Below are 17,006 nucleotides of genomic sequence, written 5' to 3' on the forward strand. Positions count from 1 at the left end.
AGTTTAGTGAGTATAACCCAACCACAGAGCTTTAGGCAGTCATTCTGATTAATCTGGAAAACCATCCCATAGATTACCTGAATTAAAGTTTGGAAAGATCCTGTCAGGTCCATTTTGCCAATACTTGTAGAAGTTATTTTAAGTGCCAGAGGAACATGTTTTTCACCATGCCAATAAGATTTCTTAGCTGCTTCTGACTGCATAATGCAGACCAGAACAAACATCAAAGCAACCAGCAGTGTGACTGAAGTTAAACTGCCCCACAGCACACTTGTCTACTACTGTGCCATTTTGATGCAGCTACTTTGTTCAGCCTCTGAATCAGAATAAAAGAAATCAGATGGCTCGAATCCCACACAACTGTGAAAAAGCACATCACACCCATAGAGAGTACAAACCCTGCACGGGGAAGGAAGAGGCCTGACTCAGCAGAACACCTGTAATCACCTAATAGGGCTGAATGGGAAAGGACAGGTGGGATGGAATAAAGTCCAACTCTCACAACATTTACGAATCTCTGAAATTGCCAGCTATTTACCAACATGGTCAGTTTCAAAAATGTGTCTGGACTGCACAGTGTCCCCAGTTCATTAGTTAACAGAAAGAGTCCAGATCTCTGCACAGGACAATTTGTACTACTTCTCATTGTCTATGTTTAATTGTTTGACAATTTTAATGTCTTAGTAAGGGACATTGTAAATCAGTTATTTTACCAAACAAACTCTAGAACTAATGAAACCTGTAGCTGTATGTGACCCAGAAGTCCCTGGATAAGCAAGCAACGTCAGAGCTGTAAGAGCAACCTCAGTTTTGAGCGAGACCATTCAGCAGAGAGGTGCTTGTACACAAGGGCTGCTCAGGACACAGGTGCATTCTCCTAGAAACACATTTTGACTTTTCATATTTGTGTATTCTCATGCCAGATGCACCTTTGCTGAGTCCACTTGTGTCACTCAGAGCTGTATTTCTCTTTGCAAAGTAAATTAATTCCATCCTTCTTGTGCAAGGACAACCAGACTGATAGTCTGATACCTGGGTCAGATCAAGAAATCTTTGCACTACACAGAAGTTTGAAATAAAAGTATTGAATGACCTTTTTTTTTAAATCTTGAAATGGAAAGCTTTTATTTAGAAAATAAGATCCTCTATGTCCTTCTGATAAGCTTCCAAAAAAGACAGTGGATTGTGGGCAATTTTTTAAGAAACAACTGACTGTGCATTAATGATATAGGATAGTCAGATGACACTGCACTACTTAGTTAAAAACAATATATAGCATTAAGTGAAACCATCTGTTCTGCCACGGCAGAATTATTTGCCGTAACAGCAAATAATTTCCATAAAGGTGGGCACAAGGAAAACTTTCAATATTAAACCATCTCCAGGATAATGGTTTTTTCTCACCATATCCCCTTACATTTTATACTCCTTTTGGGCTCCAATCCACCTCATGGCTGCCCCCCTCAGCCTTGAAAGGCAGCGCTTTGTCCGCGCTCGCACATCCCTCCTGGGGCACTGCGTGCTGGTGCTGCATGGCAGGAGCTGGGAGCAGTGAGGGCACAGAGGAAGGGCGGACAGGGGTCACTTCCCTGCGCTGCCCGCCCCTGCACAACGCTGCTGATCAGCCCTGACAGGGGCCGGCACAGAGGGGACCGACTGCTGTGCAGCCATCTGAGCCAGCACGGCACGCTGGGCACCCATGTCAGACACCCCTGCAGCCAGGCAAGGGCTGCACTTCATTCTGTGGTGCTAAAAGCAGGCTGACCCACGCAGTGGGCACTTGGGGCCATACACAGTAGCTTTCACTGCATTATTTTATAGCATAAGCTGTAGCATCTGTGTTGAAAGGAGGGCAGTGCTCCGTTCAGTATAAACAGATTTCCTTTCTGCAAAATGTTGCCTTTTATTTTAAAGAAATGAGGATATGTTAAAAACATCAAGAATGCACCTGCCTTGATTCCCCACAAGCAGAGTCTTCTGTTCCATATACGTAAAAGGTAAAATTACCCCCATTTCCTTAAGAGTCCTAAAGTGCTACAAGTATTTACACACTAACAAAGACTCCTCTATGTTAACAAGAGATTTCAAAAATGTAGGGAACTGCACAGAGGTGGCTGGCAGAGAACAAAGAACACAGATGCAGAATAACAATCTAACACATGGGAATTTTACCACATACAGAAAAAATTACGAATGTTTTTAGCAAATGCTGAAGTGAAAGATTTGCCAGTAAGAATGCCATTTAACAGCAAATTATTTCCTCCTGAAAACGGATTCCCATTGCAACAGCTTCAAGTTAACTGTTTAACAATGCATGCAAAGCTAACTTGCAAATACTCATATTTGCTAACACCTAAATTAGATGCTATAACTGTCAATGCAATTCAGTCTTTTCACAGAATCAGTTAGGTTGGAAAAGACCTCCGAGCTCAAGTCCAGCCTGTGACCAAACACCACTATGTCACCTAGAGCATGGTACCAAGCACAATGTCCAGCCTCTTCTTAAACACCTCCTAGGATGGTGACTCCAACACCTCCCTGGGCAGTCCATTGCAATGTCTAATCATTTCTCTGAAAAAATTCCTACAAATGTCCAACCTGAACTGCCCCTGGCACAGCTTGAGACTATGTCCTCTTGTCCTGTCACCAGTTCCTTGGGAGACCAGCCTGACCCTACCTGGCTACACGCTCCTTGGAGGGAGCTGCTGAGAGAGAATTCCACCCCTGAGCCACCCCCTTCTCCAGGCTAAACAACCCCAGCTCCTTCAGCTGCTCCTTATAGGACTTACCCTCCAGAGCCTCCCCTAGACACCCTGCAGCACCTCCATGTCCTTCCTGCACTGAGGGGCCTAGAACTGCACACAGCACTCGAGGCGCCTTGCCAGTGCCAAGGACTGGGGGACAATCACTGTCCCAGTCCTGCTGGCCATGCTACTTCTCATATAAGCCAGGATGCCATTGGCCTTTTTGGCCTGGGCTAGCTCATACCCAGCAGCTGTTGACCAGCAGCCCCAGGTCCCTTTCTGCCAGGCGGTTTCCAGCCACTCTGCCCCAGGCCTGTGGCACTGCAGAGCTTTGCTGTGACCCAAGGGACTCAGCATTTCTCTTTGTTGAACCTCATATTCTTGGTCTCTGCTGATCAATCCAGCCTATCCAGATCCCTCTGGGCATATTTTTAATATTTTCACTTGAATATGACAGGGAAAGTCATAACCATAAACTTAAGGTCTTATATGTAAAAAGTTAATTTTTTCTAGAGCTCCTAGACCAGATAAGAAACCTTTTAGATGTAATTTTAAACACTGAGTAATTTGTTTACTTTTCAGTACAGAGAGTCAGCACTTAGTTACTAATTTTTCTATAATGAGTATAAAGCTGTCTTTCGAGGCAGGACAACAACCCAAGGCCAAAGTCAACAAATAGGTGTCCTTATGATGTACTTGAAGTAACATTTCCTCCAATATTTAAGCAATGGTTCCAAAAAGGTAATTTCCTTGCTCTGGTCCTCAAATAACGCGTAAAGTCTTTGTAATTTTTAATAACCGGCATTTCCAAGCCCGTCTCTACGCGGGGGCAGTACGAGCGCCTGGCGCGGTTCGCGCAGCCCCGGGGCCAGGGGAGCGCTGCCACTGCCCAGCCCCGCCCGGGGCCGCCCCTCGCCGGCCTCCCCTGCCCGGTCCCGGCCCCGCTCCCGACTAATTGACTGTAAAAACCGTATAACCGTAATAACCGCGGGGAATAATAATAAAAAAGGGCGATATTTGTGACTAACCGCCAGCGGGGCTTCCGGAGGTGCGGTTATTGATAAACGAGGAGCTCAGATGCTGTGATACACCGCTACAGAACCCATTAAATACCTCATTGCAGTCATGTCGGAACCGGGTAAAGATCACCGCTGGTGACATCTCTGTGTTCGTTTGCTTGGCATCACACGGCACCTGGAAACGGAGCCGGGATGTCACTGCGCTACCACAGACATTGCGGGGCTGCCCTCACGGCCGCACTCCATGAGCAGAGCCCGGGTGGCAGGGCCAGAGCGAGGGGCAGGCAGACCTGCTGGTCAAAAGGCTGCAGACGGCCACTAATCAAGACTTATCAGAACCACTGGTGTGACCACAAAGCAAATTGCTGCTGTTTTGTAGAGAAAAGGGGTAACTGCTTCCACCTATGGCACTACCTGGAGCTGGGCTACAGGTGCAGCCCGTAATTCACCCGCAGAGCACACGCGCTGGTTCTGAGGAGCTGCAGCCAAGTGTAGCATGATGTTTATTGAAGGTATTGATTCACACATTATATTAGGAACACATGACCACTTTAGGAAAGGTTATCAGAAATACAAATATATTAAGTCATGTCAGATGTAAACCACCATCTGGTGCACTTTTGTACATGCTAAATGAAATTTTTTCCTAGATTTGTCCATAGGTATGGTTAATAGCCCTCTTTCTTTTGGCAGAGTATTCTGTACAGACTGACCTGGCCCAGCACTGGCATTCGAAAATAGAAATCATATAGTGAAGTTTAGAAAAAAAACAACATGTGAACCTCCTATCCTAAAGCTCTGTTAGAGTCTGGCAAGCTAAGCTGGAAGCTGATCTTATCCTTATGGCCAAAAGTAGAATGCAATGGAAGCCTCCTCCAAGAAGAGAAGATTTACAGCTTTTATTAGGTGTTATAGATAACCAGAGTTCGCTTTAATAGTCACTGTATGGATCAAAAGAGATATACAATGTGAACATACTATATTACTGAACTAGTATTACCACAAAAATTAAAAAGACTTTACCAGACCAAAAGACTGCTTTGATCTGGTAATCTCAAGAGGGTTTTTTTATTTGTTTACTAATATTCTTGTTATATATTCTGCAATTCTAGAGCTGAGGCACTACAGCACAGGCATCAAAAATCTCAACCAAATTCCCAGTTTTTATATATCCTATGACTAAAACTTCTTAAAAAATCATTTCCATACGTCTTCAATCTCAAATCTCTTAAGTCTCTTAAATTTGTCTTAAATCGCTGGATATCAAAAAACACTAACATATTTGCTCCTGAGGATAATTAGCCCCCAAATTATTTTTAAATTATACCTGAAATACATTGATAATTTACAAACACGCTTCAGGGTTAAATGATTCATAAGTATACGAGTCTTTGGTAAATAATAACTACTCTGTTCTTCACTCAAATAAAAAACTTAATTATTTTTAAATCTAGAGTAACTGATTCCTTTAATAATTATTTCTCTAATGAATAAGGCTCACATGGCACAATGCTGAGTGGGATGAATGGCTGTATGTATCAAAACCCAAATGATGTTTTCAGGCTACAAATCCTGTAAATACTAGGTTCCTGCTCTGGCTCATTTTGGTTTTGTGCTGTCCAGCCAGCCTCAGGAATCTAGACCTGAATGAGAGCTTTCTAGTGAATTCAATTTCCAACATTTAAAGGTGTCAGCAATCTAGAAAATACTGTCCATTGCAAAGGTACATTCTACAGTAGGTACTGGATTGCATGCTAAAAACTACAACAAACCAATTAGTTTAAGTTTTAAATAATACATTACAGCTGCAGTATTTCCTAAAAATGTCTGCTTTACCACTTAGGCAGTGTAACAGAAAAACTATGCACTATGCATGCGTGTGGAGCTGAGGATGACTGCTTGCTCCCAAAGGAAACCTAAAGGCACAGGATACAGGTAATGTGAATGAAAACCTGGAAACAGACATTGGCTTCCATTTTATTATGAGAATCCAATTAGGAAGTGAATGCCTAAACTGATATTTTACCGTTTGTGTACTAGATGCCTTCGCTTTGGCTAAAGGATACTATATCATGTCCTTTAAGAAAAATAGCAGTATTCAATAGATCTTGTCATTTCAGAGGAGAAATAAAAATATGTCTGCTTTAGGTTTGGCTTACAGAGTTTTGGGGTTTATTTTAAACATATCCAAGAACTGATCAGATTATTTTTGATAACTGTTACAGTTTTAGTGTTCTTCTGCAAGAGTTTTCTAATTATCTGCTTTGTTAAAGGACATTTGAGACAATAAATAATATAGTTTACAATAAATAATTTTCAAGTCAAAGTATTGTACTTACAAAATAAGGTAATACTGTAATAGAATCTTCAAGAACAATTCCATTTTATATATTCTGCAGCAAAAATAACATTTCTAGTAGGAAGGAGTTACTTATAAACCTAGCAAGATCTACACATTCACATGTGTGTGTAAACTTAACAAGGTTTATTATGTTCCCAGAAAAGCTATGCTTTTACAGTAGATTTTCAGCTAAATTTTATTATAATATGATGGTAAGAAATATATAACAGTGCTTATGTTTAGCTCCATCACAAGTTAAAAAAAAAAAGAAATTGAGTGCTATTATTTACAACAGCAATTTCCTTTTACTTCACAAGTGACTGTATCTGTGTGTGAACAAAATGTTAGGGCGAGGCGATCCAGATCGACTGCAGCTAAGTTTGGATGAGGATGGTTTCAGGATGAACAGTGAAGGTCTTGGCAATAAACACCTAGAAAGGATATGAAAAATACAGCAAAGTTTACAGACAAAGCAACATTCAAGAGCAAAAGAACTAGTTGTTAATATGCCAGACTTTATAATTGGTGTGTGCAGGAAACTCAGTACAGTAAATGCTATTTATGAAACCGAGGGCAATAGGCACAAACTAACTCAGAAAAGGAATCTAAACTCTGTTGTATGAGGATCAAACATCTTTCCAGTTTTATGTTTCAAGCCATTAAATAAATAAACAATGGAATCCTGTGTAAACAACAGAATCCTGTTTAATTTAAACTGGGCAAAAAAAATCTTATAAAAAGTTGGATCGTAAAAAAAACCTGATTAAACACCAAGATTTCCATCTCTAATGTTCTAAGAATAGACATGTTATCACTACTGTAGTAAAGGAAGAAATGATCCTACAACCTAGTAATTAAATTCACATCAGTGACTATTTACCTTTTAAATTCAGGCAACTCTATAGCTTGTATTTCATCTAAAAATACAAACAGCAGTTTATCGTATCCTAATATTAATTCTTAAATATTTTCATGCTGTAATTAACTAAAAGTTAATTGTAGAAGTCAATAAATGTGCAAAAATAACATCCATACTAAATCAGTATTTCACAATGAGTTATGTCAACGTTAGGATGGATTAACACAACACATTGTATAAATTATTGCTTAAAAATTGTTGTGCAATTCTAGTGAATCATATTGATTAATGACAAATAAGTTAAAAGACTGGTCAGACTGATCCCAGTCAGTACTGTGTCAAGAGGAACAATCTATATGAGAAAGTGTACACACGTGCTTTGTTTAAGCTTGAGAAAAACCTTATCACCAACATATTTTTTAAAGAATTTGTGAAAAAATAAAGTCTGATTTGGAATGGGTTGTTGGTGAGCTTGACAGTTCACTGTGTCACCAGACCTAGTCCTACCTTTGCTTGATGATACAGTAAAAAACTCCAGTACTTCCCAGAGAATATGCCATGTAATAGATAAGTTCATTTAGCAAGCTGTAAGGCTGTAAGGACCTAGTGGTAGATTTTTTTTTGTTCTGTAACACAGGTTAATTTATGACTTTTTACACTGTTTGATTTTAGCTAATGTTTTTAAGAGACTTTGGTATAGTTTTTGAGCAATCCTATTGTTTAATTTACTTAGTGGATTTACAGTTAAGAGATAGAATTGAAAAGAAATTTGAGAAGTTATTAAAGAATTTTGTGGCCGTTTTCATTATCTTTTTATCTGTCCCTGTACAAATAAATTTTCCCAGCTAAAGAGCTATCTGTTTGTAAACTGTGAGAGCTTTAGTTTCACAAACATTTGTTTCTTAAACACAAACAAAATAAAAAATTTGTTTGTGCTCAGAAAAAACAAAGTTATTCAAATTAGATTTTATAAAGTCTTGAAAAAATTGACTTCTCATACATTATTACATTATACTGTAATATTTTCTTTCACCTCACAATTTTGTGGAGAGTCAGTAGTGGAGATTCATTAAAAACAGAAACCTATGTGAAAAGTGAATTGGTATTGTGGTTCTCCCACTTCCAGAAAAGTAGTTCATTACAATTGTGGGCTGTAACAGACCAGAAAATTTATTTCCATGTGTGTCTTTCATTTCACAAATTCAGAATATCATGGTTAACTGGCACATTGCTGTATTCATGTCTAGATGAAACATTTAACTGTAACTTTAATCAGAGCTGTCTTGACACTCCATTACTGATATTTTGGATACAGAGGGCTTAGATTCCTCCAGCCTATGAAGTTTATGAATAACTTCCATTCAGCATCCAAAGAAATACAGAAACTGGAGACGAGAAAGTTCTCTTGGACCATCCCTTTCATTGCATTCCAAAGGCAAGCCTGTTAGTTGAGTACATTAGAGTAATCTGATCTGTTCGAATAGCTTGTGGTTGGTCATGATGTAAAATTTTCTGCAGCATTAACTATAAAGGCAATAAAAACTTTGAGATTTTCTAGTCTTAGCTAATCCAAATGACTACTCCTGCTATAACTCAGTAGCTGTTAATATTGAATATGATTGGTTTGTGGCTAACATACTTCTGCTTTTGTTGTGATCAAACAAATGTAGTTTCTGGTTGGCTTTAAATTATGTTAGTGTCTTAAGATCCACATGTCAATAATGCATGGGTCCAATGTATCAAATAACTAATCTGAGCTATATCAAGTAAGCAATTAAGAAATAAAATAAGTTTAATAGATAATATATCAAAAATCTTTCTTTCACATAATGCTTAAATCACAAAGCTCTTCTATGAAACAATATATGCAAGATATTTTATATAAACAAAGCATTTGTAATTTTTATATACACAATAATTAAAATGGGATAGAATTTGGATCCTAAGTAATTTAAAACTGACATTTAATTCTCTGTCTGTGACTGTTTAATTGCAAATTATTGACTGGACTATTATTATAGTTGGAGCATTCTCAGTAATCCCTACACTGATAATATTATAACCCCTATTGTATCCAGTTGGGGAACTAAACCAGCCAATGGAGAATCAGGTAAGTGCCAAATAATTCTTTTACTATATGATGCTGTTTTGCAAGGTTTGAAAATATATTTATGCTCTGTAAAATGGAAGAATAAAACTTTCAGTCTATAGATTTTGGAAATCAACTTTGCAAAACTGTGCAATACAGTAAATCAGATGGCACTTACCTGACCCTTGGCTGGAGCTGTGCCCCTATAGCAGCCCACTGCGAATGTGAAGCCAGAAGTATCTGACATGTTAGGATACCTCTAGGAATGCAAATCTGGAAACACTGACTTTGAGGGATCTGAGAATGGGAAGAAAGGAGATTTTCAGTTCACTTTCTGGGAAGCCTTTGCTGCAGCTAATTAGGCAGTAGGCAATCAAGAGTTTAATAAGTGTACAAGATGTACACAAGTTTACTGAAGTTTAATAAGACATACAAGATGTGTATGTCAAGTTTTCTTTTGGTAGCGCTTCATGACTGGGGTAGTGAGATTGGAATGACTGAAAGTCAGGATCAAGGGATATGTTGGGGAGTTTGGTGGGGTCTTTTCTTAAATACAGAGGGAACCAGACCTAGGGCAAAATTTAGTGGTAGCAACATGGAATAAAACCTGTTCCAGTACTATCCTTTATACATATAACTTAGGAGGAAAATATTCAAATTTATACCTTGTATCATCCCAGTGGTGGCTCATCCCAGTTGGGGATCCTCTTGAATCTGATGAATGTTTGTAAACTACCAGCAGGCAGTGTTTACAAAGCTGTACTATTCGCTGGCAACACTGGAGCTGCTCCGGAGTCAGCGCCTCTGAGCCTTTACTAAATGTGGTTTCCCAAGAGCTCCTATTACGGAAAAAGAAACAAATTCATGGTCTCTGTCACAAATTGCAATCTAAGAGCTTTATTGCTTTATATCAGATTTAACAACTGAGGAACAAGAGAAAAAGCACAACCTTGTAGCAAAGGTACAGGAAAGGTTTATACTATTTAACACAAATACTGGCAGATGCTGAGTCCAAAACACAAAGTAAGAAATTAATCTTTATATGGGAAATGTCCACTGCCATTTTTCATTTGGTTTGTTCCCTGAAGTGTTTGCAGAGACATTACTTTGGTCTAGCACATAAAGAGTTATGGTCACAAAATTGTATATTTGTCTTACAATAGGAATAACACAAAACACTTACTATTTTTGACAGGCTACCACCTGTTAAAAGAAATTAAAGGAACTAATAAAAGTAATAAATTATTTCTAAATGTCCACACAGCATAATAATACTTCTATTTTAAGTACATGATACTAAGAAACAAATACGAAATTAATTTACAGATTAGTATGTGTTGTGCTTCCTTATCCAAAAAATCCTATGAAGAGAGTCTCTCAGTTTAGTCATTCGAATACTTCTTATTATTTCCGCTGGTCACATGGGTTGGTTATCTACACTTAAGTGCACGTTGCAGAGTACATCTATAGAAAAATTCCTTCTGTTTTCTTAAGAAGCCATTTTTCTTTGAGAAGAAAAATCCACCAAGGCCCACCAGATCCATATAAACAAGGTGTGTTTCAGCACAGAAGACTACAATAAATAGTTCTTTGCATACATCTCAGCATTCTTGTTTGTGCAAAATTCTGACCAAATTATACATCATTCAATCTGTTTTAAATGGCAACATGGTGCTTATGAAGACTTTTTTGGGCAAAATTTGTCCAGTAGCACAGATGGTTTGTAAGCTTGAGCTTTTTTGTTTGTGTATGAAAGAAGCACTTCACAGTGAGGAAAATTTGCTGCATCTGGCTTCAACATAGCATCCAGGCCGATTTAGCCTTGCCCACAGAGAGCAGCAGTAGATTTCACAATGCCCATGTAGAAAGTTCATCCTTCAAACAACATCACAGAACCAGCAAGCTCACTCCTGCCTAGTAAGATTTTTTTAAACTGAGCTGCATTTCACTGTGAGGGTGGTGAGACATCGGCACAATTTGCCCAGGGAGGCTGTGGATGCCCCAACCCTGACAGTGTTCAAAGCCAGGTTGGAAAAGACCTTGGCAACCTGGTCTAGTGGGAGGTGTCCCTGCCCATGGCTGGGGGGCTGGGACTAGACAATTTAAGGTCCATTCCAACCCCTTAACATTGTATGAGTCAATGATTCTATTACTAGGATTGAATTAAGACCATTAATGACTAAAAGATGACCTGTATGTATAGCTAACTGATTTGTCAGCCTGGCTCCTCTATCTAGATGGTATGTTCCAGCTGAAAACATTCAGTCCTACTGAATTTTCATTGCAAACATAAATTTCAGTGATGTAAGCATTTTTCTTTAATTATTATTCATACAATTGTTTAAGTATTGTTTGTATATATCAAAATTTTAATTTCACAAACTGAATAATCATAGAATCATTTAGGTTGGAAATGAGCTCTTAAGATCATTGAGTCATACTACTACTTTAATATATTTTTCTCAATTGTTTTCTGTCTGGGAACTGTCCACATGTATTTTTATATAGAAATTAATCTCTTGTCTTCAGTCTTTCCTCATGAAGTCATGTTGGTAGAATGTAGCAAGATGACAGTCCAAGCATTACATTCCTTCAACAGATTCACATTGCTACACATAATTGTATTATAATTCACTCCATTCACTCAGAAATCCTGCAGAAGAAACTTTCCTGATAAATTCCTTAGGTTCTGGACTTCGTGATAACTTTTCTGCAGTTAAGTGGCATTTGGGGCATTTTTTCAGTGACACATAATATATGGCCTGCTGCAACTATGACTGACTATGAACTAATACTAGATAATTACCCTCATAATAAAAGCTGAGATTTGGAAATATACACATGAATTTTAATGAACTTTCATATAAATGTGCCTGTGCAACTACCTCCACGTCTTAGACAGATTCAGTTTATTCTCCATTATACTGCAATCAACAGGGATCAGAATTCTGTTTCCTAAATTTAATTGGTTATGCTGTAACTTCATCTTCCATACATTAGTAAGAAATCACAGACTCCTCACCAGATACAAAAAAAAAGAGTATTATACTGGATTGTGCAATGTGGTCAATCATGTGTTATTCTTTTTATAATCATCTGAAGTCAACTGGTTCTAGTTTTCTTCTATTAGTTTTAATTGTTTTTATACAGCAAAACAAATGAACCTTTATGAAACCCTTTACATCACCTTTTTTTAATAGAGATTTCCTTTGTTCTTCCATTAAAATAGCACATACCTAGCAGAGATCTAACCAGCAAGAGGAAACCTTAAGGTCATTAGCTCCATTCTTCTCCCAAGACATCTGTCTTATGAATAGTGAACACACTACACTCCTTAATGGATTTTCATATAGTAATGTTGTTTCTGAATCAGCACATTAATACCTCTTTCCCAACATGTTTCTTCAAATTTTGCACACACCCTGTGTTTATTCCAATCTGTTCTTTAAAATGGCACAATGAACTCTTGGGGAAGAGTGATGAAAAGTTGGCCACTCTGCTGCAGAGGTACTGCCATGAGTTCTCAGCTGTGTGTAATGGGGCAAGAAGGATGCTTGTAACTGAATAAACAACATACTGGCAAGGTGCAAACAGCCTTTTTGTTTTCTTCCATGAATTCTGTATTATCTGTAACAAGTGTTTTACATGCAGAGTGATAGTTATACATACTGGATATTTATATATTCTAGAGTATTTTTAGAATCTTTTATATAACAATGGCTCTTACAAAGAACAGGATCTTTGTCAAAAAACAACTCCACTTATAATATTTTATGACAACAAAAGAATTGAGTTTGTACTCAAGACTTGACACACCTCTGCTAGCATGAAGGAAAGAAAAGATTGTAAAGAATCCTAACAGCTTGCACAACAACAAGCCTTCAGCAATGAGATGATGATAAAAGACCTGTTGATCTTTTGGATCCCTCAGATCCCTCTTCTTCTTGTGATCCATTTTCTTGGGATACAATTAACAAGGGTAATGTGCGAGTTCTCCACATATGATAAATGACTATATGTGAACAACATATTGACTTGATTCCTTTGTACATACAATATCCAGCAGCATATTAACTGTTGTGGTTCATTTTCAATGCATCTCTTAAAACAACTTATGCAAGCTAACAAAACCCCCTCCATTCTTTATACATTTTATATACTAACAGAGAAAATGTTCTTTTTTGTATGCAATATATTCAATATTTAAAATTTTGTATTCTTATTTTATGAATAAATTGGTGGGTGGGAGCAATTGTTTAATACCCTTGATATGATCCTCCAAATCTATATTTCTACCAATGCCTTTGATTTCAGGAAAGTAGATTCTGAAGTATAGGTTATTGAACTTTTTTATATGTCCAGATCTTTTCTTCCCTGTAAAAAACTTGTATTTGCTACCCAAGCCAAAAACACCTGCTTACATGGACATTCAATATTCTGCATATACTTAACTTTCTGCCAGTATGGGAAACAGAGAATGTAATCAAGCACAGAAATTTGAACTGTTTATTAGTAAATCACAGAAGGGACATTGCATCTGGCATGAGATGTCAGCTGCACTTGAGACTTAACTCTCCTTATGATCTGGAGCACAAATAGATACTGTGATTTCTGTTGATGGCAAGTCCATGTTTGACACAGTGGTCTGACTTAAAAATCATACACCATCCAGCAAAAGAATTGACTTAAGGCTAAAATATTTTGAATATTATATTTTTTCCTTAGATTATTGAATTTGTAAATATATTACTAAATGTTTGATTCCATTTCTGAAAAGGTTGGCCTTGATTGCTAGATTTAATTCTACTATATATCTTAAGGTGCTTTTAAAACAAGTTCAATGTATTACGTCATTCTTGTGAATGAAAATGAGCAACAAAGTACACCAGCATTGATTGTAATTGTGAAGTTATGAAGAAGAAGAAAAGAAAAATCAGCTTACCCTGAATTACAGAAACAGTTCCATAGGCCTTGGCCGTGGCTCCAAAGTAAGCGATTAAATAGGCGGTTAAAAAGACGGTAGAGATGTAGATTTTCAATGTCTGGAGCTTTCCAGACGTGCTGTAGAACTGCACGGACACTTGTCCTGACTATATCCAAAACCTAGGAAAGAGCATTCCAAGCAAATCAAAGACATTTTGCAAAACCAAAACCCAGCCAAAGGCTGATGCCCAGCATGCATACAGTCAGCTATATCTGTATATATGACTGCATACCTGTACATTCCTACAGAGCTCTGGGGTTCAGTTCTGTGCAGTCATCAGCTAACTTTATTATATGTTCTTTCTGTTAGTAACATTTTGCAAAGCCAAATCAAAGTATTTTATTTTTATTACTGAAAAGTTTATCTCTCTTTTTTCAGTCTGTTCAATATTAGCTCGTTTAAATGACAGAAAGGGTAAAAAGAAACAAAATTGACACAATTAAAGACTAGAAGTGACTTAATTAACCCAAGCATTGTATATCTTCTTTTCCCACTCTCTTGTAAAATACCATCTATTTTATAAAGAACTAAAATACCCTGGAAAACTACAAACTGCCTTTGGTTTAATATCTGTTTAAGCTCCGTGTTACCCTATATCAAACCATATTAGTGTACCTGGCAAGAGACAGTGGTGAAATCAGTAAGAAAATAATCAGCAAGATATTTAAAATAGAAACATTTATAGGTACGTCATGGATTTATTACATATGGACTGCATTTAAATGCAGGAGCATAAAGGCTGAGCTGCATTTAGTATAGTGCTAGACAGCTGCACATCCAACTTACCAGAGTCCTGGATACACCTTTGCACATCCCACTGAACTGGGGCATGGAAGGAAGGTGGGAGTCATAGTGCCTGCTTTTAAATATCTGTACATTCTCTTAACTGAGTCCTCTATGTTCCCTTCATAATCCCTGGAGGGAATTAGACTCCAGAGTGTCTTGGATTCTGTCTATTTAGATACTACCAATAAGTCTGGGAATATTTTTGTGACCAAAACAGTGTTTAGACCACATATTGACTCTCTGAACAGTGTAAAATCTGTCCTATAAAAAAACCTATGGTGCACATAAAATATCAACAAAAAAACAGTTAAATCCATGAAATTTCCTTTAAAGGAAACACCCTCTCTGCCTCTTTTGCATAATAGCATCTTCCAAAAAAACAATCACACTCAAGTGGGTGGTAAACAGATGGAGGTATTTGCTAATTTGGTATAAGATTTTATAAATTAGAAGGTACAATGCTTTCCCTGGAAACTTTCAGATATGTAAGACAAACCGATTCACGTAATGAATCGTGGTTCTCAAAAGGTGAAAGAGATTTAGTAGAACAGTAAATTATGGAAGAATGGTGTGCAATTGCAATTTTTAGATCCTACATAAAAAACTGTTGTTTCTAAATTGTCTGACAATGAAGGAAATAAAGCTTAAATATACAAAATACTTGCAGTAGCACAAGGAAGTTGTTTAGTACGCCTAATGGGCAGAAAATCTATAGATACCTAATAATGAGAGCCTTGATGAAATATGTTTTTTCCCATGTTATTTAAACTCTTTTTGAAGACCTGGGGTTAGTCTGCATGCACAGGTCTTGCAGTAATTCCATGTACATAATAGCCCAAAGTAAATATAATACTGTCCTCTCTGTTGGGAATCATTATGAATGCAGGTGTCTAATGCACTAAACCCACACCCATGGCCTACTCCTCCCAAAGAGTGAGATAGAAGGAGTAAGATATTAAAATCTAAGGGTGCTGATCTTCCTTAGTGATAGCAGGAGCCAAGCCCAGGTTTTGGACTGTGCCATGCCTGTGACACAGACTCAGACTTTCAGACACTTCCTTAGCAGCATTAGCCTTCAGGCTTCCCAAGCCCTTTTCCTTTTCCTTGTCTCTCACCTCTCCAAGGCATTCCCACACACATGGCCAGTATCTGTGGCCAAACACACATCTGAAACAACTCAGTCCCTAAAGCACATAAGAATCAGCCCTACATTCCTTTGCCATGTTGCACGGACAAATAGTATCTCCCTGTGTGAAAAAGAAAAATACCACCCCGTATAGACTCTCTCACTAGTCCAAAAGACATAGGCTAAAAAGAATGATGGCAGAGTAGAGTTTTTCTTTTACTGTAGTATCTGGAGTTGAAGAAAATTAAGAACTGACCATCTTAGAGCAAGCCACAGACTGCCAAGTACTCTGGGAAAAAAAAAATCTTTCTCGCTGTTTTTATTGTGCTGATATTGCCAATATGCCAGGGCAGGAAACATGCTGGTTAATTGTCCTTAATGTGCAAACATGGCAAAAAAAATCATCCATTTAAGAAAAGAGACAAGGCATTGCACAAGGCCTGGAACTTCATGAAACCTACATCTTCATTTTTCTAAATTAATTTCCCTAGCTTGCCTTCATTTTTCTCTTTAATTTACATCATTTACTTTAACAAAACAAATTATCTAGGTATAACAGAACAAGATGTTATGAAAGGGCATATTCAAAACCCTCTGGTAACCATCAAAACACTTTTAAAGAAATTATGTAAAGTGATGCAACATGAAGCAGTCATAACTCCTCCCATACCAAAATCTCTTTTTATTGAAAGTCTTAGAGGTTAAATTTTTTTAAACATGAATTGATTTAATTGGTTTATTCTCAACTTACTTCTGAATGCCTCCTGTACCCATGCTGTAATGCCAGAACATTACACACTAAGAATATAAGTTTAAGTTTAATTTTTCTATATCATGTTGAATAACTGTTAAGCAAATACAGCTGTCAGGTATGAACATTGTGCAATCTAGTACACTGCCCAGGTATTTTCTTCTTGTTGTTAGAATTTCCCAGTAAGTAAGAGTGAAGGGGACTCTGTTTTGTATTTCACGAAGTTGCGAAAGGTACCTTTGAGACAGATTCCTTACTTGCATAAATATTCTCCACCTTGCTCATTTCTCCTTCACCCACCTCATTG

The 17,006-nt window shown here is 37.7% G+C and overlaps 1 protein-coding gene across 1 annotated transcript in view; it reads right to left on the bottom strand.

Moving 5' to 3' along the window:
- Window positions 1-6,339: 6,339 nt before the first annotated feature.
- The window catches only part of TTLL7 (tubulin tyrosine ligase like 7), a 64,906-nt gene continuing 54,239 nt past the window's right edge, over window positions 6,340-17,006 (bottom strand). The window contains exons 19-21 of the mRNA XM_030953325.1: window positions 13,995-14,155; window positions 9,718-9,891; window positions 6,340-6,535 (exon numbers count right to left, since the gene is read on the bottom strand). Of these exons, the coding sequence (XP_030809185.1) occupies window positions 6,415-6,535; window positions 9,718-9,891; window positions 13,995-14,155 (456 nt within the window). The 3' untranslated portion in view covers window positions 6,340-6,414. The remainder of the gene's footprint in view (window positions 6,536-9,717; window positions 9,892-13,994; window positions 14,156-17,006) is intronic.

The sequence above is a fragment of the Camarhynchus parvulus genome, chromosome 8 (genome assembly GCF_901933205.1).
Source record: "Camarhynchus parvulus chromosome 8, STF_HiC, whole genome shotgun sequence".
Taxonomy (NCBI): domain Eukaryota; kingdom Metazoa; phylum Chordata; class Aves; order Passeriformes; family Thraupidae; genus Camarhynchus; species Camarhynchus parvulus.